This window comes from Schistocerca cancellata, chromosome 1, assembly GCF_023864275.1.
Source record: "Schistocerca cancellata isolate TAMUIC-IGC-003103 chromosome 1, iqSchCanc2.1, whole genome shotgun sequence".
Classification (NCBI taxonomy): domain Eukaryota; kingdom Metazoa; phylum Arthropoda; class Insecta; order Orthoptera; family Acrididae; genus Schistocerca; species Schistocerca cancellata.
In genome coordinates, this window is record NC_064626.1 from 794192961 (window position 1) to 794218923 (window position 25963).

The window sequence follows — 25963 nt, forward strand, 5'->3', positions numbered from 1 at the left end:
TACGGTTTTATACACAGGCATACAATTTCAGGGTGTACAGTTTCCCAGTGCTTTAGAAAACGAAACTCAGGGAAAACGACACGTTTTGGAAATGTCTTTGATGTGCAGCAACATGTACAGTGCGTATTTTCGTATTATGAAAGTATACATTGGAATCCACCGAACACCGCATGTTACTTTCCGAATCACTGAAATTGAGATTTCGATGCGCTTTTGTAAGCCGTTCGTAGCTCTCATGTCATGTGATCCCGCCAGCCGATGACAGCGGATATTCAGAGCATAGGACACATGATGTAGTCAGCCAACAGCAACATCACTGTTAAGTAGCACGAACACACAAACAGGGAAAGTTAATACTTCAAATTAATATACATAGTGTTGCTACGAGAAAAGCAAAGCTTTCACATATAATATTGGTCTCAAGGTGCAAGAGAAGCTAAGCTTTCACATATATTGTTGACCTTTTTTGCGCATGTTACACTGTCAGATATATCACACAAATGTGCCAGTAAAATTCGAAATTCTTCTAAATGGCTTGTCATCAAAGAGTTGATTTTTAAACGAGAGTCAAACGCTCTGTGATTTAATAAATTCATGGTACATTCTTGCACATACTTCAACTTACGTAAAATGATATTTACTTTGAAAGTAACGCTTTTCAAACCACTATTCGCAATATTTTCCTGCGACCTGTTAGAAATTGGTTCGTTTCAGCAGTTGCCAGAGAGCGCAGATAACAGGCGACACTGCGCTTAGGTAGCTATCATGACGTAGGAAGCCGGTATGTACGTACGAGTAAAACATTGAAAGATCATACATTATGTCATAAAACAAACAAGACATCAGGGGATACTGCAAGAGTATCGGAATTTCGTGAACCATATTAAAATGTGCACATTTAAAGTGCGTACTTAAAGGGCACATTCGTACGTGCAGATTCCCAATGAAGTAGACCTCGACCTGATATTAAGCTTTTCAGTGTGGTTTTTGGAATGTAAATTTTCTTGGAGCACCAGTACTGTACTATATCATGTTTGGTTCTTTATTATGGCATAATGCCACATGTGCTAGAAAATGAAAACGTGCACTTGAAATGCAGCGAACAGTTGAAACTAGCCAGTACTGTGGAATTAAACATTTTGTTTCAAATACATTGACCGCCTCTGCAGAAAAGGTTAACAAAAGTCAAATTTCTTTAGCAAACAGACAAAAATAACTTCATTGTTCTGCAAGGCGATTAATGCTTGACTGTCAGAAAGGTGGAAATAAAATAAAATCTGAAACTAATGACATATTTCAGCCTTCCATAATGATGTGAATGTGTTTTAATTCACCTGATAGCACCAGGCCACAGATATCCATTTTGTTTTCATTTAACTTGAAAGTAAACGAAGGGGAAACAGCAAAATCAGTAAATGTAAACATGGGTCACGTGGAGACTACCCACTATAACTCAGACTGCTCTGCGCATCAGCCCTGGATCTACGACATTTGTGAACCGGGTCAATACTAAAAATATCGAATTTTCAAAATATGTTCATCTTTTAGCGCGCATCTTTCTGAAAAGTCTGAAACATAAAACATATGTATTCAAGGAAATGTAAGACAAATTACTTGGTCTTAAGTATGCCAAAGTGAAGTGCCATGCCTCTTCATAAAGCATTTTTCTACCGCATGTCCAAACTATATTCAGGAGAGTGGAAATTGAAATGTCCTGTGGTGCCTCTCCTGCTCCCAGTCGACCGGTTTGACAGCCTGCCCCTCTTTAAAAAAATCTCGCAATTAATAGCGGATGGGATTATTTGTAATCAAGAGAACAAGAACTCTTCAGAAAATCTGAACTCTTTATTGCCTATTAGTTAACAGCTTGTTGTTTTGCGTGACATAAAATTAAATATAGGATATATAAAACCAATACTGACAAGAGATAAGCAAGAAATTACACATTTCTCCAAACCTTAGCTCCTAGCATTTTTTCTCTCTAATCTTGCTACACCTTTACATGGCATGCTTTCCTTTCTGCGAAAGAATCTATTACCTCATTAAAGTTTGTCAAACGTTTTGCTACATGAAAAATCGAAATGTCGTTATCTAATACTGAAAAAGCTGTTAATACAAATAATACCCAAGACTGGTGTGGTTTCTCAATCAGATTATATCTATTTTGTCACTGTCTGCTAGATAAAACACACACCAAATAAACGAGACTGTTTTGGCACAAATGGCCATTTTTATAACACAACAGAATATAATCCACGAAGTACCAATATCAAATGCCTATTAGGCCTACTACAAGCAAAAAGCTTTATGTTAGGAAATAGTTTCACATTTCATTCATACGCACCAGCTTCTCAAGCATGAGATCGAAAAGTAGTATTACGAAATTTTTATATAAATTTGGAATCATCTTATTCTTCCATAATTTGTGTGATGTCCCCGTTTCTTCCTCGTTCTAACGAACGATCTCGTCATCACAAATTCTGTAGCTATTGCTGCCACTGTCAAAACATGTTCGCCGATTAACTTCACTAACCCTGCCAGAATCACAGGTTTAGTTATCCCACGATTATTTTCCGGTTAGGCGTTATTACGTGTTCGAACAACATGTTTTCCACGTTACTTCCAGAATAGAACTTACGCGGCAGCTAGCTGGGGACTGTACTACTGGTCCTTACTAGTGCAGCAATCTGGCCAAAATGTTTCTGTAAAAATGTCATTTTCTTGGATACACCGAGAAGATAATACATAATCTTTCTCACCTGTTATTCCAGTCAGTCATTTATTTCCATTCTGGTAGTCTGAATCTATGGATTTCGTTAGTAATTATAAGAATGCTGATCATTCGCAAACCCAATCAACCACATAATCAGACAGTGATTGGCATTCATCTGTTCGGCTTTACTCGCTCAGCTCGTTTTGTCAGTCTACTTATGATTCATTCAGAAATCTTGTGTACTTTTTCATCATGAGCACAGAGGTATTATAACAGGTTGAGTAAGTAAACACTCTGGCATATTTTGTGTTTTGACCTTTTCTGCTTAATTACGAGTTCTGTGTTTGATTTTTACTGTCATTCAGGTTGGCATAGGAGGGGAATTTATGATGGGCTGCATCAAACCAGTCAGTAGACTGATGAATCATGGGGAGGGGGAGATGAGCATATTATTGTCATACAGCGTGCTCTGAGACTTAGTGAATCCAGTGTGAGCAGTAATCACCAGAATACGGAATCAATTCAAAAAACTGCTCAACCTTCAAATGACTTAAGTGTGACTAGAGTAACCAAATCTCACTGGGAAGCAATGGGAAGAACGAAAAAATGTATCACAACCAACAACACATACGTCTCTCTGGAGCCAGCACTGTTCCTGGCCAGCTCAGGTAGGTTTGATCACTTCAAGGATCTTTATAGCTTTCACAAAGTTAAAGTGACAAGAGAGGCAGCTGTGGCAGATGATGTTGGAGCCGAGGAATATAGAATGAAGTTTAAAGAAATTGTGACATAATGCAGAACAGTGAGGCACTTTAAATGAATGAGGGTGTCTACGTGGACAAGAAAAAAAAATTCCCGGATTTTTCCCGGATTTCCCGGTTAAAAACACAATTTCTCCCGGATGAAATTACGTATAAAGCGGGTGAAAATACATCCGTGTTTAGTAACAGTATACTTTCCCTCGGAGCTGTAAAACCTGTCAGTCCTTTGAATCTTAAAGGTCTTATACCGGCGGAGGACGTCCCAGCACTTTAGGAAACGGTTGGTTGGTTGGTTGGTTTGGGGGGGATTAAAGGGACCAGACTGCGACGGTCATCGGTCCCTTTTTCCAAAAAAAAAAGGGAAACCACCCAAAGAGAATAAAAAACGAACAACAGGAAAGACGTCAGACGACACAGGACAAGAAATACTCCTACAGAGATCAGACGAAACAAATTAAAATCACACAGAGTGTGACAGTGGTTGGCCGACCATAGAGATAAAAAGGAAAAGCCAACCACCGAGAACACATTAAAAACTCAGCGTAAAATCGGAGGCCAATGGCCAGAATCAACACAAAAGAACAGAACAAACACTCAGAGTAAATAATAAAAACCCCCTGCCCGAATAAAACGGAAAACTAAGTCAGCCATACCAGGGTCATCACATAAGAGGGCAGGGAGCGTATCAGGCAGCGCAAATGTCTGCCTGACCACAGCTAAAAGGGGGCAGGCCAACAAAATGTGGGCCACTGTCAAAGCCGCCCCGCAGCGACATACAGGAGGGTCCTCCCGGCGCAGTAAATAACTGTGTGTCAGGTGGGAGTGGCCAATGCGGAGCCGACAAAGGACGACAGAGTCCCTGCGGTTGGCTCGCAGGGATGACCACCACACAGTCGTCGTCTCCTTGATGGCACGGAGTTTATTGGGCATGATCCGATTGCGCCATTCAGCGTCCCAAAGCGCAAAAACTTTTCGGCGGAGGACTGCCCGCAAATCAGTCTCTGGGAGGCCAACGTCCAGAGACTGTTTACTCGTGGCCTCTTTCGCCAGGCGGTCAACATGTTCATTGCCCGGGATACCGACATGACCGGGGGTCCACACAAAGACCACAGAGCGGCCGCAACGCGCAAGAGTATGCAGGGACTCATGGATAGCCATCACCAGACGAGAACGAGGAAAACACTGGTCGAGAGCTCGTAAACCGCTCAGGGAATCGCTACAGATAACGAAGGACTCACCTGAGCAGGAGCGGATATACTCTAGGGCACGAAAGATGGCGACTAGCTCAGCAGTGTAAACGCTGCAGCCAGCCGCCAAGGACCGTTGTTCAGAATGGTCCCCTAGAGTTAGCGCATACCCGACACGACCAGCAACCATCGAACCGTCGGTGTAAACAATTCCAGAGCCCTGATACGTGGCCAGGATGGAATAAAAGCGGCGGCGGAAGGCCTCTGGAGGGACCGAGTCCTTCGAGCCCTGTGCCAAGTCGAGCCGAAGGCAAGGGCGAGGAACACACCACGGGGGTGTACGCAGAGGCGCCCGGAAAGGAGGTGGAACTGGGAAAAACCCAAGCCCGCAGAGAAGCTCCTTGATGCGTACAGCGATTGGACAACCCGACCGGGGCCGACGGTCTGGCAGATGGACGATTGACTGCGGGAACAGGACACGATAATTTGGATGCCCGGGCAAGCTAAAAACATGGGCAGCATAAGCGGCCAGCAAACGTTGGCGTCGGAACCGCAGTGGAGGTACACCTGCCTCCACTAGGACGCTGTCCACAGGGCTGGTGCGGAAAGCACCAGTGGCAAGGCGTATCCCGCTGTGGAGAATTGGGTCCAGCACCCGCAACGCAGATGGAGATGCTGAGCCATAAGCTAGGCACCCATAATCCAGGCGAGACTGGATTAACGCCTGGTAGAGCCGCAACAGGGTAGATCGGTCGGCGCCCCAGCGGGTGTGGCTCAAACAACGCAGGGCGTTGAGATGCCGCCAACACGCTTGTTTAAGCTGCCGGATATGAGGCAGCCAAGTCAACCGGGCATCAAAAAGGACACCCAAAAACCTGTGGGTCTCCACCACAGCAAGAAGTTCGTCGGCAAGATAAAGCCGCGGCTCAGGATGGACCGTTCGGCGCCGGCAGAAATGCATAACGCGGGTCTTGGCAGCCGAAAACTGAAAACCACGCGCTACAGCCCAAGACTGCGCCTTGCGGATTGCGCCCTGTAGCTGACGTTCAGCTGCTGCAATGCTAATAGAACTATAGTAAAGACAGAAGTCATCAGCATACAGGGAAACGGAGACAGAATTTCCTACTGCCGCAGCGAGACCGTTTATTGCAATTAAAAACAGGCAGACACTGAGGACAGAGCCCTGGGGTACCCCGTTCTCCTGGACGAGGGAGGAACTATACGAGGCCGCGACTTGCACGCGGAAGGTACGATACGACAGAAAATTTCTGATAAAGATCGGCAGAGGGCCCCGAAGACCCCATCCATGAAGCGTAGAAAGGATGTGATGACGCCATGTCGTATCGTACGCCTTCCGCATGTCGAAAAAGACAGCGACCAGGTGCTGACGGCGGGCAAAGGCTGTACATATGGCCGACTCAAGGCTCACCAGATTGTCGGTGGCGGAGCGGCCTTTACGGAACCCACCCTGAGACGGAGCCAGAAGGCCCCGAGACTCCAGCACCCAATTTAAGCGCCGGCTCACCATCCGTTCAAGCAACTTGCAAAGAACGTTGGTGAGACTAATGGGACGGTAGCTGTCCACCTCCAGAGGGTTCGTTCCAGGTTTCAAAATGGGGATGACAATACTTTCCCGCCATTGCGACGGAAACTCACCCTCGACCCAGAGACGGTTGTAAAGGTCGAGGAGGCGTCGCTTGCAGTCCACTGAAAGGTGTTTCAGCATCTGACAGTGGATGCGATCTGGCCCGGGAGCGGTATCAGGGCAAGCGGCAAGGGCACTCTGAAATTCCCACTCACTGAATGGAGCGTTGTAGGGTTCAGAAGCGTTGGTGCGAAAAGAAAGGCTCCGACGTTCCATCCGCTCTTTAATGGAGCGGAAGGCCTGGGGGTAATTCGCAGAAGCGGAACTCATAGCAAAATGCTCTGCTAAGCGGTTTGCAATGACGTCGGAGGCAGTACAAACTGCTCCATTCAGTGAGAGTGCAGGGACGCTGGCAGCGGTCCGATAGCCGAAGACCCGTCGAATCTTGGCCCAGACCTGCGATGGAGTGACATGGAGTCCAATGGTGGACACATACCGCTCCCAGCACTCCTTCTTGCCTTGGCGGATAAGGAGGCGGGCCCGCGCACGCAGCCGTTTGAAGGCGATAAGGTGGTCCATGGAGGGATGTCGCTTGTGACGCTGGAGCGCCCGCCGGCGATCTTTAATCGCTTCAGCGATCTCAGGCGACCACCAAGGCACAGCCCTCCGCCGAGGGGACCCAGAAGAACGGGGAATGGCAGACTCGGCGGCAGTGACGATGCCGGCGGTGACCGATTTAACCACCGCATCAATGGCATCAGTTGAGAGAGGCTCAATAGCGGCAGTGGAGGAGAACAAGTCCCAGTCAGCCTTATTCATAGCCCATCTGCTAGGGCGCCCAGAAGAGTGACGCTGTGGTAGTGACAGAAAAATCGGAAAGTGGTCACTACCACACAGGTCGTCATGCACACTCCAGTGGACAGATGGTAAGAGGCTAGGGCTACAGATTGAAAGGTCAATGGCGGAGTAGGTGCCATGCGCAACAATGAAGTGTGTGGAGGCACCATCATTCAAAATCGAGAGATCGAGCTGCGACAATAAATGCTCAACGGTGGCGCCTCGACCTGTTGCCACTGACCCACCCCACAGAGGGTTATGGGCGTTAAAGTCGCCCAGTAATAAGAAAGGTGGCGGCAATTGGGCTATCAGCGCAGCCAGGACATGCTGCGCGACATCACCCTCCGGTGGAAGGTAAAGACTGCAGACGGTAAGAGCCTGCGGCGTCCACACCCTAACAGCGACAGCCTCTAAAGCTGTTTGTAGAGGGACAGACTCGCTGTGAAGAGAGTTAAGGACATAGATGCAGACGCCACCAGACACCCTTTCATAAGCTGCTCGGTTCTTATAATAACCCCGATAGCCACGGAGGGTGGGGGTGCGCATTGCTGGAAACCAAGTTTCCTGCAGAGCAATGCAGAGGAAAGGGTGAAGGCTGATAAGTTGGCGGAGCTCAGCTAGATGGTGGAAGAAACCGCTGCAGTTCCACTGGAGGATGGTTTTGTCCATGGCTGAGAAAGGCGTGCCGGGACTGGGACGGCAGATTACGCCGCTGGGTCACCTGCTGCCTCCGATTGAGCACCCGTGCTAGTGCTATTGCTATTCACGGCGTCTGAGGGACCGGCGAGATCGAGGTCCTCAGCGGACGCCAGAATCTCCACCTCGTCCTCAGACGCAAAGCTAGAAGGTAGCAATGGGGTGGCTACCACCGCGCGTTTCTTGGGCTTAGAGCTGCTCTTCTTTGATTTCTCACGCTGCTCCTTGGGTTTAACTGGCTGGGAGGGCTTCACCGATTCAGTCTCCGGGACTGAGGAGGATCGGGAAGCCCTTCGACCTGCAGATTGTGGGCACTTACGCCACTGGCTATCGTCAGCCTTCCCGCCGGTGGAAACCTGGGAAGGGAGGGACCCAAGGGACCCCTTGCGAGCGTGAGAAGCCGAAGAAGTTGGACACTTCTCTGGCTTAGAAGCGGGGACCGACGTCCCCGATGGGGGGGATGGTGTTGCTCCCGAGGTAGGTGGCACAGGAGCAACCCGGGGGGTAGAGCCCCCCACTGGCAAGGGGGCAGGAGGAGTTGTACCACTCGTCGATCCGGCCGGAAGGCGCGAAACTGATGGGGCTAGCACAGGTGTTGTAGCAGCGGCGTAGGAAGTTGTCATTCGCACTGGATGTAATCGGTCGTATTTCCGTTTGGCCTCAGTATAAGTCAGTCGGTCCAGGGTCTTATATTCCATGATTTTGCGCTCTTTCTGGAATATTCTGCAGTCTGGCGAGCAAGGTGAATGGTGCTCCCCGCAGTTGACGCAGATGGGAGGCGGGGCACATGGAGTATCGGGATGAGATGGGCGTCCGCAATCTCGACATGTGAGGCTGGAAGTGCAGCGGGAAGACATATGGCCGAACTTCCAGCACTTGAAGCACCGCATCGGGGGAGGGATATAGGGCTTGACGTCACATTGGTAGACCATCACCTTGACCTTTTCCGGTAACGTATCACCCTCGAAGGCCAAGATGAAGGCACCGGTAGCAACCTGATTGTCCCTCGGACCCCGATGAACGCGCCGGACGAAATGAACACCTCTACGTTCTAAGTTGGCGCGCAGCTCGTCATCAGACTGCAAAAGGAGGTCCCTATGGAAAATAACACCCTGGACCATATTTAAACTCTTATGTGGAGTAATAGTAACGTTAACATCCCCCAACTTGTCACAAGCAAGTAACCTGCGTGACTGGGCGGAGGATGCCGTTTGTATCAGTACTGAGCCAGAGCGCATTTTAGACAAGCCCTCCACCTCCCCAAACTTGTCCTCTAAATGCTCGACGAAGAACTGAGGCTTTGTGGAGAGAAAAGACTCCCCATCAGCTCTCGTGCAAACTAAGAATCGGGGCGAATAACTGTTACCTCCATCCTGGGACTTACGCTCTTCCCACGGCGTGGCCAGGGAGGGGAACGTTTTCGGATCGTACTTCTGAGCATTAAATTGAGCCCGAGAACGCTTAGAGACTGCTGGCGGCTGGCCGCCAGCGAGAGATGATGTACCACGCTTCATTGCGGGTCATCCGCCCTGATGCCACCTACTCCGACCAAGGGCCCTCCCCACGGGCGCCACCCAGCCACAGCAAAGGCCACCTGGCAGGATGGCCGTTGCCGGGAGTCCTGATACCCCAGGAGGATAGGCATCTACTCCTTGGCATACGTGGGGAGTTAACGGCGCAGGCATCAGTAGAGCGATCCCTGTGTTGTCAGGGGGCTACAACCAAGAGGGTACATGGCGGCCCCACCACAACGGACTGGCTACCGTGCTGGATCTTAGGTGCAAAACTGTCCAAGGTCGTCGTCGCAGTTAAAAGAAACACTGCAGAGGGCAGCGTGGTAATCGCACCCAGGGACGTATCCCCGCCCTAAAGATCGAAAACGAGCGGGACACCATTGCAACGACGTGAAAGCCGGCTAAAGGTCTAATTGCACGACGGATACAGTGCACCATGTAAGGCGCCCTTCCCCAATTGGCTCGCTCTTCGGAATAATTTAGAAAGATGGAGGTCAAACCCGAGAGGGGACCATCACATAAGGCCAAAACATGTGAGACTCCTTTTAGTCGCATCTTACGACAGGCAGGAATACCGCGGGCCTATTCTAACCCCCGAACCCGCAGGGGGGTTTAGGAAACGAAATCCAGGAAAAACAATGCAAGACAATATGCACAGAGTTTATTTTCGTATTGCTTAAGTATATACACAAATTCCACAAATTACAGCACGGTAGCTTCCGAAACTCTAAAATAGAGATTGCGTTGAGCGATGCACTTTTGTCAGCCAGTCATAGCTCATGTCACGTGACCTCGCTAGCGAATGACGGCAGTTATTCAGAGCACGAGGCCTACGAGAAAGACAGGCCGCGGCGCGTACGTTACGAAGGTAGGCCGAGCTCGCTCAACTCAGCAAAGTGCGTTTCTACACCGGTTAACTCGTAAGCAGATGTGTATGTACGAACGAGAATTGCATCGTCTATTGGCATCCACTGTTATTAGTCCTACAATGATAGGAAGTCCGTAGGCCTACTAACAGGCTCTAATTTGGCAATTAAAATCGTGCCAAAATGATTATCAGTTGCTTAGAAAAGTCGAAGTGTTCTGGCATGAAGGGACTTGTGATATTGCTCAGTAACACATTATGCACATTTTTTTGAGGTCAATGGAACTTTTTGCCAACGATTGCATCATTTTTTATCTATGAAAGAACAACATTAAATATGAAAACTAACTTGAAGCTCGGCCTTTTTTTAGCGTGTGTTACACGTTAAATCATATCAAATACAAATGTGCCGGTAAAATTTTAAATAGTGGCATAAATGACTTATCGTCTGGGCCCGACATTTTTCAAATGGCTGATCCTCAAAGTGTTACGTTTTGAATGAGAGTTATAACGCCCTGTGATTTAAGAAATGCACTGCACATTCTCACACATAACATAAATCATCTTGCGTGGAAATTTACTTCGAAAGTAACGCATCTCAAGCCACTATTCGTTATATTTTCTGGTGATCTGTTAGAAATGTAAACAATTGTGACGTCACACACATCGAATGCATGTTAGTTGTTACGGACGTACTGCATAATCTTCGACCTATATCCTTTGACACTATTTACCCATTTTCTATGCAACTAAACTTTTATTTTGGTGTTATTCTCTGATTTGTGTTTCATTGCTGCAATATTATTTAGCAGTAGTGGACTAAAGTTCTTTGTCAGCGTATCAGATCTTACACGTCACACCTACAAAACTTTAACTGCAATCTAAAACAAAGAAAAATCCCGGAATTCTAAAAAATTCCCGGGTTTTTCCCGGATTTGTCCCGGATGAAAAAATTCCCGGGTTTTTCCCGGAATTCCCGGATGTCCCGGGCCGTATACACCCTGTGAATGTCAAGTGCCTAGCAAAAACAGTTCAGATACAAAGAATTTGCATGTAAGGAAATCTGTCAATGAAGCTGAACTGACTATAGCACCATCATTTTCTTGCAATGTAGATGATTCAGAGGCTATTTAGGATGTACATGAACTTAATGAAAATGAATTTAGTATATTACTGTATCAGTGTAAAATTTTTAAGCAAATAAATTTTTCATTAAAATGTATTCCAGAAAGATAATAATGGTATTTATTGGTAAAAAATACTAAGAAACTCTGCTATTTTAAACTTAATATATGAGTAAACAAGAACCTAATCCTGTATTTTATGTATAAAATGGGTCTCAATTTACACAAATTCAGTATACACGACTATTTCATGTAGTGCAACCATCGCTTATAACAAGATTTACGTGCGCATTTCAACTCGTTTATTGATACAGCATAGTGGGGTATGTGCCCTTTAAGGATAATAAAGAGAAGTCTATAGAATGAAGACTTTGGACTTGAAAATGAAATCATTTAAGTTACATACACTTTTTGCTATGCACTCTCGAACTCCTCTGCTGAAGCTGTCAAAAATACGTCCTAACACTAGATTTCATATGGCATCTCTCCACATTTCCACTAAATTGTATTAGGAAAATGCCACTGTAGTTTTCCAGAAGGGAAACATTATGTACACTAGTACGCTGATATTAAGCAACAAGGGTTGTAATTAAATTAAGCTGTGCTTTTATCATTAAGTGCACATGCAGGTGTGGTTTCTTAATTTTTTTATTTATTTTTTAATTTTTTTTTTTTTTTGGGGGGGGGGGGGGGGGGGGGCGTCTTGCAGCTTTCAGTAAAAAGGCGACTCCAAAAGAAAGTCCCCTAGGGATAACTGTAGTTGGGATTGAATGAGGCAGGTCTGCTTCCAGAGTCAACTCTTCTGTAGCCATTTGATATGTGTGGATGACCTTGCATTGCTCCTTCTGAAGAAAATGACCCACAACCACATGAAATCTTTTACAAACAGCAATATTGGAAAATTACTTGCCTGAAGCCATTTTCCCCATTAACAAAATTTAATTAATGCTTAGTATTATACATGTTGTGTTACATATATGTTTATATCACAGGGACAGAGACCTACAGATAGACTCTTAGACAATTTCAGTATTTTGTATACCCTCTTCTGGAAAATATGCAGTTCTGAAAACATTTATGGAGGCAGTCATAGGGGTGCTGGATTCGATCTTGAGAGATAATGTTTCGTGTTCCACAATACTTCCACTTGTCGTCACATCTGGTCAATAAAGTCTGGACCTACTTCTACTCTAATGTATTATGCACATGTTTAAAGGGGAACATATCCGATAACTGGGCTATGATCTTCAAACAGGGCATCTGGTAGCAAGATAAGTATGTGTCTGGGCATTGTTCTGTTTGAGCAGACATCTTTCTGATACTGTTGGAATGGCAACAGAATGGGGCGGATGATGATTTGCTGTCCTTCACTCCTCTCTGTTCCATTGGTAAATACTGGTTGTGTACATTCATAGAAATTTATGGCATTCCACACCATTAGCAAGTCAGTATCTTGTGCACTCTACTTACTACCACATATCTAGATTACATCAGATTCAGAAACGATTATCAATGATGCCAAACACAACTTCACAATGTTTTATTGCTTCAACAGCAGGGCTCACTATAATACCAAGATGAGAACCCACTTTTTCGCCAAATTAAGCTGTTAAGGGGTCAGAATTATCATACATGATCCCTATTCCATCAACAGAATGGTACTTTAAATTACTGTCTTTATTACCTTCTGTTAGAGTCCCATGTAAATATGATATGTCTATGTCACTTCTTACTTTCTACTTGATTATATCATGTGGTTTACAGGAATGAAGATACCCAATCAATTACTACTCTCTGCTATGACCTCCAGGTTTCTACCATTGTCTCCTATGCATTTATCATACTATTAGCTTTCTATGACTGGGCTCATTGGTTGCTTTTACAGTTTTAAAGTAGTAGGATTAGTGACCTCCAATGACATAAAAACTGGATTTTAATTTCAAGTGTTTCTTTTGTGGAAGTTGTACAAACAACCTGGGGAAAATTGTGAGCATGCAACACAACAATCTACATTCACAGCAATCTATTTGGTGGAGATATAGGAAATTAATAATTAGTTGATTTACCATACAACGGAAATGATGCAAAAAGATATCGTGTTCAATGATAGAATTTATATATGTTATCATCCTTGTCTAAAAGGTGCAGACATTTACAACTTACAGATTACATGAAGAAACATAGATTTATTAACATCCCTGACGTTTCTTCTTCCTGATGGGATATGTGGAACATAATGAATGAATGAAATCTAGTCGAAGTGGAGTGAACATTGATTAAAGGTCTGCAAGATTATGAATAAGGAGTGCTGATTATAAATCTGAATGTACATAAGTCTATGATGGCAACACATTACTATTAACAATCTCAACTTATTAAACACATAATATATAGATGCAGAAAACTTATCGATTCCTGATAATTATAAACATCAACAATAAAATTGATTAATTTTTGTTAGGTAATAGCAAAATCTGATTTTTTTTTCTTTGACACCGCACCGTATCTGTCATTTATTCTTACTGATTTGTAACTTTTGCTACTGGTTATAAGTAATTCTGTACATACTGTTAACTACGTACTTTTTTTTTACGTGAATAATTTAGAGGACACAACTGTTTCATAACGCTCAGCTTAATGCGAAGAGCTGGCAATTGAAAATTTTTTTCTTATCTATGAGGCTCTTAAGCATGAAAAGAAGAGGCAATGAGCTTTTCACAGCAATCACAACACAAACTAACTAGTAAAACTGCTTCCACTAAAATTTTAATCTTATGTTATCATTAATTGAAATAGTTTATGAAATTTACCTCAATAAATTTGTTATAATTCAGTTGTTAAATACTGAATGTTAATTGGACGGAAATATGTGTTTTATGGATTTTTTGTCAGCACACCAGGATTAAGCACATTAAAAAATGGTTCAAATGGCTCTGAGGACTATGGGACGTAACATCTATGCTCATCAGTCCCCTAGAACTTAGAACTACTTAAACCTAACTAATCTAAGGACATCACACAACACCCAGTCATCACGAGGCAGAGAAAATCCCTGACCCCGCCGGGAATGGAACCCGGGAACACGGGCGTGGGAGGCGAGAACGCTACCGCACGACCACTAGCTGCGGACTAAGCACATTAAAAGTTGCTTTTATTAAAACGGTGTTCACAATGTTGGATTGTGTTATGACTACAGACTACAATGGCTTATTTTACGAGTAAAAATATAAATGTAGCTGTTCACAGAAAAATACACTTACGATCTGAAATAGTCCACTGTTAACTCTCCCCTGTTGCTATAGCTTTTTGATCCTACAGAGATGTACACTGGTGGTGGAATAAGAGTGTCACTTTTCCTCTTCCTCTTAACCTAAAATTAATAAAGAGAACAAAAAATTAGTCTTGATATTTTACAAAACACACAAACATGTACAGACACCAAGCTACAAGTAGAAGAGCTAAAAATTTGCACATATACAGATGCACAGGCATACTATTATATAACATTGAAAGCAAGTTAGTCGAACTTATTTGTGTCTCTCTCTCTCTCTCTCTCTCTCTCTTTCCCTCCCCCCCCCCCCCCCCCCCCCCTTAGTAGCTGACACTGTGAGGAAAGATACATATATTTTCATCTAACGCCACAGAACAATACTCAGCCTTTGCTAGAGAGCAAATACCTCACTAACTCCTACCACTCCAGTTCCTCTTTCGCAAAGAGTTACAAGGTTCTGGAAATGCACCAGCTACATTTATTCTTAGGTGGTTCAGATTGTGATTTCCTGATCACTCTCACAATGTATGCCGATTTAATTCTGATCACCAGGTACATTTATCTTCTATATGCATCATGAAAAATGAGCAAAGTAACTGGAAGGATGCCAAAAACCCAACCTAATATTAACTGGAGGCACAAAGAAGAAATACACATTTATTTTGTGAAATTGTAAGCACCAGTCAGAAATACAAAGAATATTCTGGAACATTCCTCTTTTCTAAACTTCAGCCGGTACCACATTTCGCCTTTTTTTTTTTTTTTTTTTTTTTTACCCAAGCGATTTTACACTGCAATTACCTCCTAACATTGTTTGTGCTAATACCATCATTTAACTTTGTCTAGAATAAAATCTTCCTCCTGAGTAATGCCAACAATCACTGTCATGAAAACACTTTTGCATATCAGACAGTTAACTTAAACAGAAAATGATGTAGACAGTTTATCTGCCAGTTGATTTTAGAATGATAAACATCGCCAATTAAGTGAACAATTCCTTGACGTAAGTTACAATGATTAACTGACTTACACAAATATCCACATTTAGAGATTTGTGAAACACGTTACTGACAGGGAAAAGAATAGATAGAAAACATAAAAAAGTGGGAAAAGATAAAAGCAGACCACAAATAAAAACAAGGAGACTCTCACAACTCTTCTGTAAGAAACACAGAATTATTATAAGGTAGTAATCAAAAGACAAAAATTTGCCTGTTCCATACATGTGTGAAAACAGTGGCAACGCGAAGGAGCACGAGGAATAAGAACATGAATTACAGACTATATTTAATCGGCTGATACATTTATTTTATCTCGAACAATAGTATGTGTGATTATCTTCATATGTCCATTGAGCATTCAGTATTAAAGAATACTTGTAGCTTGACGAAAGGATAAGATGTCATTAGAATAAAAAATGACAGTGATAGTAACTTGATTATTATGGGGCACTCTGACATTTGCTGTTATGATTCACCTTCGATGGTTTTTCACAATCTCACTTTGCATAGCTCAGTGTGAGCAAAGAGGACATACTGATACAGGATCAAAAATTGTGCATGATACGCAGGTCACAAAGGCCAGCACTTCCGACGTAACAGTAGAGTATAATCACCTGTGGCTTGATACAATACTTTAGCATTTGGGTTTGGTAGAATAATGGTACTTGTGTGTGTGTTACAGGCTCCTGAGTGAAAGAAGTGGTGGTGTGCAATGAAAGGAGGAATTAACAAGTTGCCAAGCAGTAAGCAACATACTGCGGCTTTGCACCACTGCTGAGTTACATCCAGAAGACTTCCTCCAATGACAATTTTGTAACTAATTGTGTCTTCAGTTCTACCCAATGTATTAAAGCCTGTTACTGTGATTCAGTGGTAAAGTGCTGGTCTATGGATCCAAAGATCTTGAAGTCGCATCCCTAGTCAGTCCTAGAATAAAAACAACAGGACTGCCAATGGAGTCCTCTTGGTTAGATTCATCTGTGAATACAGCTATATAGTTGTGGTGCTCAATTAAAAATGCCATAAAATAATGTATTAAAAATAGATGTGCAAGTGCAGCAATTCCTGAAGTGCACTAAATCAAAAAATTACTATGGGCCTCAGTAGTAATCGGGGCTGCAGTTCACTGAAACCTTGGATTTGGGGTTGTAGTTTCCCCCACACCAAGTGGTTCTGCACATGCTTCATGCAGATCTGAAACAGCCTTGTTGCCGTGGACGACTGGAAAAAAGGTGTTTCGTACCGGATGAGCAATGGTATGGAACGCTGTTGAACTGTGAGCAGCAAGCACATTATATTGTTGACCTACTATGAGGAGTTGCCGTCAGATGGTGAGTGTTGGTTCCCCATTGTCAGCACAGATACTGGGTACAGGGCTCGTCCTACAAGCACCCGTGACCATCCTGATCCCCTCATGCTGGATGGCATCGATGATCTCCAGGTAAGAAAGTCTCGCTGATTCGTATACTGTACAGCCATAGTCTAGCCGCTATCTCACAAAAGCCCTATAAAACTGGAGCAGATAAACCCTGTCCACTCCCCGAGACCTGTAGTTAAGGGACTTTATGATAGTGCCTTCAGGACAATGACAACCTGGAATCAAAAACGAGGCCCAGAAACACACACACACAAATTGAAGACTTATATTTGCAACATATTCCCCTAACATCTTCACAGTAAGTTACAACTAAGAAGTCGCCATTGCATTACTGGAGGAGGAACAGAAAACTGAAAAATCATTCATAAATAAGGACCAGAATCCTTACTGTAGATGTTATACTGCTCCCTAAGGAACAACCTATCATTTTCCTGCTCAAAACAATTCGACAAACATCACCAACTCGATACCTAAAAAAGTGCTCAGATAAGAAGGACTGTATGAAGAGGAGAAAATGGCCATGAAACCTCCATTGGTGGAGCTTCTCTACAATAATGGCCACCATGGGTGGCCGTACCACGTTTGCCACAAGTGAATCTGCCCTTATGTGCTAGAGTGGTATTAAAAAGTGCTGGCATTTAAAAGAATGCACTGGGTTGGGGACATAAGGCTGCACAGTCAAGTGATGGAAATCTGCCTTGATATGCTCTCGAAGTTTTCTGCAACTGAAAGTAAGGATAAAGAAGTCTGATTTGACCAGATCGCTATCTGCCCTTTTGATTATATTTTACATGTCAATGGTACCTTCTTGTGCCCATTCATCTTTCATTTCTTCGTTGGGAATATCCACAATATCTGCGCATGAGACAACACGTTTGCTGCAGCTCAAGGTGTTGTGGAGCTCTATTTGATTGCACATTTCCCCCCGAGACATTTAGGTTCCTGGAGGTTTGTTGCTTGTTGGCAACTAGAAGTTTCAACCAACAGTGTCCCATTTCACATCCGCCTGACAGATTTTGAAGTGCCAGTAATGTTCTTAAACCTTTTTGAATGTAGAAAGGTGAAACTTTCTCAAAGTTGCCTCCTTTCCTTTCAACTATTAAAAACAAATTCTGCCTAGCAGCCAAGTGTACGAGGAGGACTGGTGACATGCGTCCTCTTGTTAGTTTTGGTGTTGATGCCCACCAGAGGTACATCCATTCTGCTGGGAGTTCAAAGAGGGAACTTTGGAAGTCCCATCTCAGTCCTACAAGTTGCTAGGAAGTCACAGACAGGTGTTTCACAGAACCTTTTAAGTCTTTGGTTCAAGCCTTCTATTTAAGTCAGGACCAGTAGACCACATTCAGATACAGGGAAAAAGCTAAAAATTGTGAGTACTGTTGAAATTGCTGATCTTTTCTATCATCCCTCCCAGTCATTGGATTGATCCAAGTACAACTTTGGACCTCGGGTGAGAGACACTGTTTGTTCCAACATATGCCACACTCTCCAGATGATTGCTGCTGGAAAAGCCTTCAACATGTTTGGGGCACATGGTGATCATTCCCACCCCATGCTGAAGTTATCCTAATGGATACCACTACTCGCTGTACTGTCAAACTGCAAGTGGTCAAAACAGTCATACCCTTTTGCACAAGTCCCCCCTGACACACAATACAGAAGGGCCTCTGAAAGGGTGAAATGTGCTGTTTCAGAGGGAGACAGAATCACAATATTTCTGGTATGAGGTATGGGTATAGTACCTTGAGCTCTCCCTGATCCTTGTCTCCCCTGTATAGGAACACTTTACCTACCACCAATTCGTCAATACCGTCAAGCTGATGACTATTAATGGTTTGTGTTTTTTAAACAGTATCAGTGTGAGGGGATAGTAGTCGAGATGTTTTTGATATTTCTGGTGCACGGCACTTGGTAACTTGCCCAACACACCCATCTGCAACAGTAGCCAGTCACTTAAAGGCAGTCAGGGTGATTTACAGATGTTCATGAACAGCAACTACCTCATCTTGTGCCCGACGACAACACTCGTGGTGGGTCTGCACTGTGGTTGGTGCAATGTTTAAAAGAACAGAAACTAATACTACCCTGCAAAGCAAACTGATTACTTGGCCAGAGTGGCAACACCATTGTGCTTACACCTGAGAAGCAGGGAGGGGAAGTAGTAATAGCGTACAATCTAGTACTTTCACTACTGGAGCACTGTCACATGCTACATGTCTGCAAGTTATTCTGAATGAAGTGACTATGTAGTTCATGAACATAACCAGGGTGTACCTTGGCTGCTCACGACACTCCACTGGCACTATCTGTAAAACCCCAGTGATGTATTTATTTTCCGCAGCTGCAACCACTGATTCATCATCTACTGTTTCAGTTGCCAGTGATAATGCATACACTTCACCCAAATCAACATCAACCGTTTTCGTTATATTTTGAGTTTCCTTGTCCATCAAAATCTCTCTCCTCTAGTAGTCATCATACACTTTTTTGTTTAGTCTTCTAATATCACAACATTAAAATCTGATGTCACAACACTAAAAGCAAAGTAACTGCATGATCTGTAACAATATTACAAGCGCACATGCAAATGCAACATTGCGAGCAGCTGCACACGATGGGAGATGCAAGCAGGCGGTGGTGGTAAGGTGGAGGCTGGGTGGAGATGGGGAAGGATAGCAGAGAAAGGGTGGGGGACAGTAAAGTGCTGCTTGTGGGAGCATAGGGGGTGAGGTGGAGAGACTGTAGGCCACCTAGGTGCAGTCAGGAGGTCAGACGGAGGGCATTAGTGGAAAGGAGGGAGGTAAAGAGACTGTGGGCATGCTGGTGGAACAGAGCACTGGAATGGGAACAGGGGCGGGGGAGGGGGGGAAGGGGGAAGGCGGAAAGGGGAGGGGAGGGGGAGAGGAAGAAGGGGTTCGAGGTTGAGAAATTCTGGAACATTAGCGAGGGGTGATTTGAGGGCAGCAGGGGTGGATCAAGTCTGGTTGGTAGACTGAACTAAGTGCGAGACTGTTCAACATTGGTCTTGGTTTGAGTCTGATTGGTAGGGTTGATAGTGAAAATGTGTTTCCACTGTAGGTACCGGGAAAGGAGAGAAGGTCTTTAATAAGTTCTGCATGACTGAATTTGGGAGAGGGGCGAAAGGAGAGGCCTTTAGAAAGGACCAATACTTCTGTGGGGCTAAGGCTTTTGGAGGAAAGCTTCATGACTGTGCCTTGGATCTGTTTAGTTTCTGGATTCTGTATGGTTGTGGGAGGGAGTTTTTGAGGATGAGGTAAATGGAGTAGGTCTGCGAGGCAGGATTTGTCAGATAGGAGGGGATGTGCGGGAGGTTTGGAGGTTGTTGTAGAGGCAATGGATAGTGGGAGTCCACGGCGGGAGTAGGAAGTGAACAGGGTGGAGAGTTTTTCAAGGTGGCATTGTGCATGCTGCTCTAGTTCCTGGAAGGCAAGGGTTTCAATGTGTAATATGGGACCCAGGAACTTTGGATTACATAGCAGGAGAATTTTATGGATGGAGACTAAGTATTGCAAGGAGGTTTGGACCTAATTGATATGGTTTTGCAGGACTATGTTGGTAAGGGCTAAGGATTGGTGGAATCTGAATAGATGGAGGTCATTGTGGGAGGAAGGGTGGCAGCCGGAGAAGGGTAATTTGATGGTATGGCCATCAGCGGGTGATTCCATGAGCCAAGCAACAATGCAGGAACAGTATGTAGGACTGGGTTCTGGCTAGGGATAAGAAAAATTTTCTGTTTTGACACAGATGGAAGGAGAAAGGATCAATAGAGGAGGATAAACGCACTTCAAAATATGTAAATAACAGAGAAATATGTCTGAAAAAATTCGCAGAAACACACTCAAACATGTGGGAAAAATCACTAAAAGGATGAAATGGATGGAGTTGGGGAAACCAAGATGAAAGCTGAAGGATTAGGCCAAAAGTGAAAGGTGAAAACCAACATAAACTGGCACGAAGACACAATGAGAGCAAAGAAAAAATAAATAAAAAGATTGTAATGACACTTGTTGGTGGATAAGTGTGAAGAAGGGGGACAGCAGAAGTGATTACTTAGGAGAAGTTAGTATGTGTGACCTGGAATAGAGAGAAGGCATGGCGGTTGGGGAAGGGTTGGTGGACGAAACAAGTTCATGTGACACAGGACGTTACACACGAAGATACAGGAAATAATACACATGTTAGATGGAATAGCTTATCTTACAGTTTCTTTGCTAAACTGGAAGTCCAGTTCTGAGTTGCAAAAACTGAATTGTTGCAATGGTTGCATTTTCTTGTACTGTTTATCATTTCACAGAAGTTGCTGTCCAGTAACTCATTTACCTACATCAAAAATTAAATTTTAATTGCATACATTTTACTTATTCTGTTTTCGAGTAGATACTTTAATCCTGCTCCATTTTGCGTCATGTCCTCCCTCCTGTAATTTGCATGCCACTGATATACCTCACTTTTGCATGTCAACATTTGTTTGCAACTTCAGTTGCCTTTCCTATTGCCAATATACGACACCTTTCTCATTGTCAGTAAGACTAATGACATTGGCAGCAACTTGCAACAGCTTCCCACAATGGTACATTTCTCACACTCAGACTACAAGGTAACAAGTGCACTACATGGAATTGGAGTGTGATCATACCTAGTCATGTGACAAAATTAGTTCATGTTATAGCTGGATCATATAACAACTTTAAAGTAACCTCACTTTTTCTCTTCTTAATTCCATTGTCTGTTGCACAACGTAAACTATAATTTTCCTTTAAGGAGTGAAGCAACAATATACAAGAAAGTAGTGTGCATCATAAGCAAAGAAAAAAATTACTGATTGCTTTAAGCTACTACTTCACCAACGAGTTTGCAAACAGATTGCATGTGCCATTTTGCCATACACCCTCACCATCCCATAAGCACCAAGAGTCAGCTACAAAAGCCCTTCATCACACAGTACCACCCCAGACTGAAACAACTGAACTGTATCCTTTGTCAGGGTTTTGACCATTTATCATGCCCTGAAATTACCGAGATACTACACTAGATCCTTCCCAAAAGTGGTGTTTCATTGCACACTCCACCTCCACAACATACTAGTCCACTTTTATACCACTCCCATTCGCAGCCCCTTGCCACAGGAATCCTCCTCAGCTTTTTATGTTGGTATGACTACTAACCAGCTGTCCACCAGGACGAACGGCCATTGCCAAACTGTGGTCAAGACCAAAATAGACCACCCTGTGCCACAACAGGCAGCTGAAACACAGCATGCTTGATTTCAATGGTTTCTCCACAACCTGGGCCATCTGGTTCCTCCTCTCCACCACTATCTTTTATCAACTGCACAGATGGGAGTAATTCTTACAACACATTCCCCACTCCCAAAATTACTCCAGCTTCAACCTATGGTAACTTACTGTCCATTCACCCTCCCCCCAACAGTTTCCGCTCCCTCGTGCTATAACCTCCTCCCTTTTCATATTCCCTCACCCTCTTTATGTGGCACCTTCTGCCAGCATACCTGCCTGTTATTTCCCCTTCTCTGCTCGTCTCCTTTTCTGGTCTTCCTCCTCCACCTTCCAATGCTGCACCTGGCAGTCTCTAGTCCCTGCGCACCCTGCCAGACAACACTCTTCTTTACCCCCATCCATGCCCTGCTATCTCTCCCCCTTCCCCACCCAACTCCAGATTGCTATTCACATGACTGTCGCATACCAGTCGGAGCTCCCAGAGGTAGAGGTAATGTGTGCATGAGATATACTTGCTTATGTGAATATGTGTGTGTGTGTGTGTGTGTGTGTGTGTGTGTGTTTTCTTTGCCGAAGAAGGCTTTGGCCCAAAGCTATTATGCGTAACATCCTTTTCGTTGTGCCTTTCTGCAACGCAATAGAACATCTTTACACTGAGTATTCATATACCCTTTTCCTGATACTGCTGATATTCCAACCTGGAGCTCCCACTATTTAACACTAAACTTAGGAGGCCATTAATGTCTGAACAAGAACACTGGCACTGACAAAATTTGTGGGGAGCAGAAGTGTAGTTTACAACTTACAATATAGTATAAATTTTGTGGGAAACTTAGAAACGTCCAAAAACAGATAAAATTAGCAATGATACGCACAATCAATGAAAGATAATGGGAAAGTGACAGAAAAAGTAAAATACGAGGATTGGAACCTTAACGGTGGCAACTATTTATTTACAGCTTGTACAAAACAGATACGTGTTTCAAAGTTTTACTGACCTTCAAAGCAGTCACCAGCATTGTGTATAACCCATTGCCAGTGATGTCATAGGATACTCTTAGCAGTGCCAGTTGTGTAGACAGTTCGAGTGACACAGTCTATTGCTCGATGAATTTGTAGCAGTTCTGAAGCGAATGCCGTGAAGTGTTTCACGGTCAATTAAAATAGACAACACAGTGGTCACAGATGGTATGGAAATAGCAAACATACTGAATAATAACTATATCAGTGTAGTAGAAAACTTAAAATTGGAAAGAAATAGTAAAAAACAGAAGGGTATTAAGGTACCAAAAAGATCATGCAGTACTATGTTCTTAAGACCAGTCACGGAAGATGAATTGCGGAAAACTATGCAGAAACTGAAGTCCAAGAAATCAGCTGGTGATGATGAAATATGAAATCATGTAACAAAGCTAGTATGTGAGGAGCTAATAACACCACTGCTGAACATAGCAAACTGTTCTTTCAGAGATGCAATTTTTCCAGAAAAACTGAAGATAATGAAAGTAGTGCCAGTGTACAAGAAAGGGTGTAAGGATGATCCCAACAACTACAGACCAGTTTCACTGATATCAGGTTTCTCAAAAATCCTAGAAATGCTTATGTATACCAGATTAGTTAACTATTTGGACAAACATAACATTCTCATACCCTCACAACATGGTTTCAGAAAGGGTAAATCTACAGAATCAGCAATTGTCAGTCTAACAGAATACATTTTACAGTCCTTAGATGAGAAAAAGGTTGTCTCTGCAATGTTTTTGGATCTGTCAAAGGCATTTGACACCATTGACCATGAAATGCTGATACAAAAATTAAGCAACTATGGCATTCGAGGCAACCAGGTGAATGGATAAAATCATACTTGTGCAACCGCAAGCAATATGTATCATTAGGAAACTTGTACCAATCAGAAACCAAATCCATCAAATATGGAGTGCCGCAGGGTTCGATAATGGGGCCATTGTTATTTAATGTGTTTGTTAATGATATAGGTTTTGAGGAGGAAGAAAAGAAAATATTGTATGCTGATGACATGACAATACTAAATAGTGACCAAAATATGGAACAGCTTGAGAGAAGAGCATACATATCTGCAAATGTCACAGCTCAATGGCTGTTGGAAAATGAACTGGTTATAAATCTAAACAAGACTATGTATGCAGTGTTTAAAAACAAGGAAAAGGCTGTAGACAAGGATTTAGAGGTTGATGGAACAAGGCTGGAAGAAGTAGAATCTACTAGATTCTTAGGTATTCTTGTGGATAATGAACTGAAATGGAAAAAACATATTAATAATGTCTGTAAGAAACTGAGCTCTGTCATATTTTTAATGATGCAGCTATCACAGTATTCAGACAAGAACCTTCTGTGTACAGTGTATCATGGACTTTTCGAACCATACTTACAGTATGGAGTGACTGTGTGGGGAAACTCAAACAAACAAGAGACAAAACGAGTGTTCACATTACAAAAAAACAAGCAATTAGGACCATTTTAAGAAGAAATACCTCTGAAATGTGCAGAAACTGTTTCAAGAATTTAGGTATCTTAACTTTTTCATCATTGTATATATACAAAACAATAATGTACATCACAAAAGGTAGTGAGAACTGGATTACAAATGCTAGTGTACACACCCACAATACAAGAAGGAAGAATGAAGTACGGAGCATACCCCACCGACTGGCAATGCTAAAAAAAGGACCCCAGTACTCTGGTATCAGACTACTAAGAAGTCTGCCAAAAAAACTGCAAGATAGTGTACTTCACAATGACTTTCCAAAGAAACTTAAAGACTATCTCATTGAAAAAGAGTTTTACAGTGTTGCAGAATACTTATGCCATTAAATCTGTATATATTGTTACTCATTATCAGTGATGTAAAAATGTAAGCTAAAGGTGTAGAAAAATAAGTGATACAGAATGTTAATACTTTGACATGTCCTATATTACACGTACATATACTGCACACAATGTAACCTTACAGGATCAAATAAAATAAAATTCAATTCAATTCCTTCAGTTTAGAAATTAATTTGAACTCACGAAGTCTTAAGTCAGGGGAGTGCAGTAGGTGGTATAGCACTTAGCAATCCCATCAGTCAAACAAATCAGTAACAACTTGCACTGTATGTGCTTGAGCATTGTCCTGCAAAAGGATGGTAAGGCCCTGCAGAATGTGTCATCACTTCTGTCTCTATGCTGTTCATTTTTGGAACACAACCACAACCACGTATCTATTTTGTACAAGCTGTAAATAAATAGTTGCCACTATGGAAGTTCCAACCCTCCTATTAGAATCTAAAATTTTGAAGCTACTCTATTTCATACAAAGGTAAACTGAATTAGGATTATACAGGGCGTACATAAAGTCCGGGAACACTTACAATTATTTATTGCACAAGAACCAAACATTGTACAGATATCATACATATTTTGAGGAGAAACACTGAAAGTTTTTTTTTCATGTATACTGCCTCAGCGTAGCTGGTATTTTGCTGATAGTCAGCACTAGTCGCAAACATGGCAAGTTTAGGTGTGGAATGAGCTCTCTGTGTGTTGGAGTTCGACAAAAACAAGAGTGCTACAGCTCTTCAACGGATGTTTAGAACAAAGTATGGTAAGAAGCCACCAACAAGGAAGGCCATTTGTCACTGGCACAACAAATTCGTTACAATGCGTTGCTTGTGCCCGGCCAAGAGAAGCGGACGTCCCAGTGTGAGTGAAGTGAATGTGGAACGCGTACGAGATACATTCATAAGGAGCCTAAA

The 25963-nt window shown here is 43.3% G+C and overlaps 1 protein-coding gene across 3 annotated transcripts in view; it reads right to left on the bottom strand.

Moving 5' to 3' along the window:
- Positions 1–25963, bottom strand: part of LOC126187769 (centromere protein I-like) — a 351829-nt gene that overhangs the window by 201432 nt on the left and 124434 nt on the right. For all 3 annotated transcript variants that reach the window (XM_049929046.1, XM_049929037.1, XM_049929054.1), the window contains exon 8: positions 14543–14652. In XM_049929046.1, the coding sequence (XP_049785003.1) occupies positions 14543–14652 (110 nt within the window). The remainder of the gene's footprint in view (positions 1–14542; positions 14653–25963) is intronic.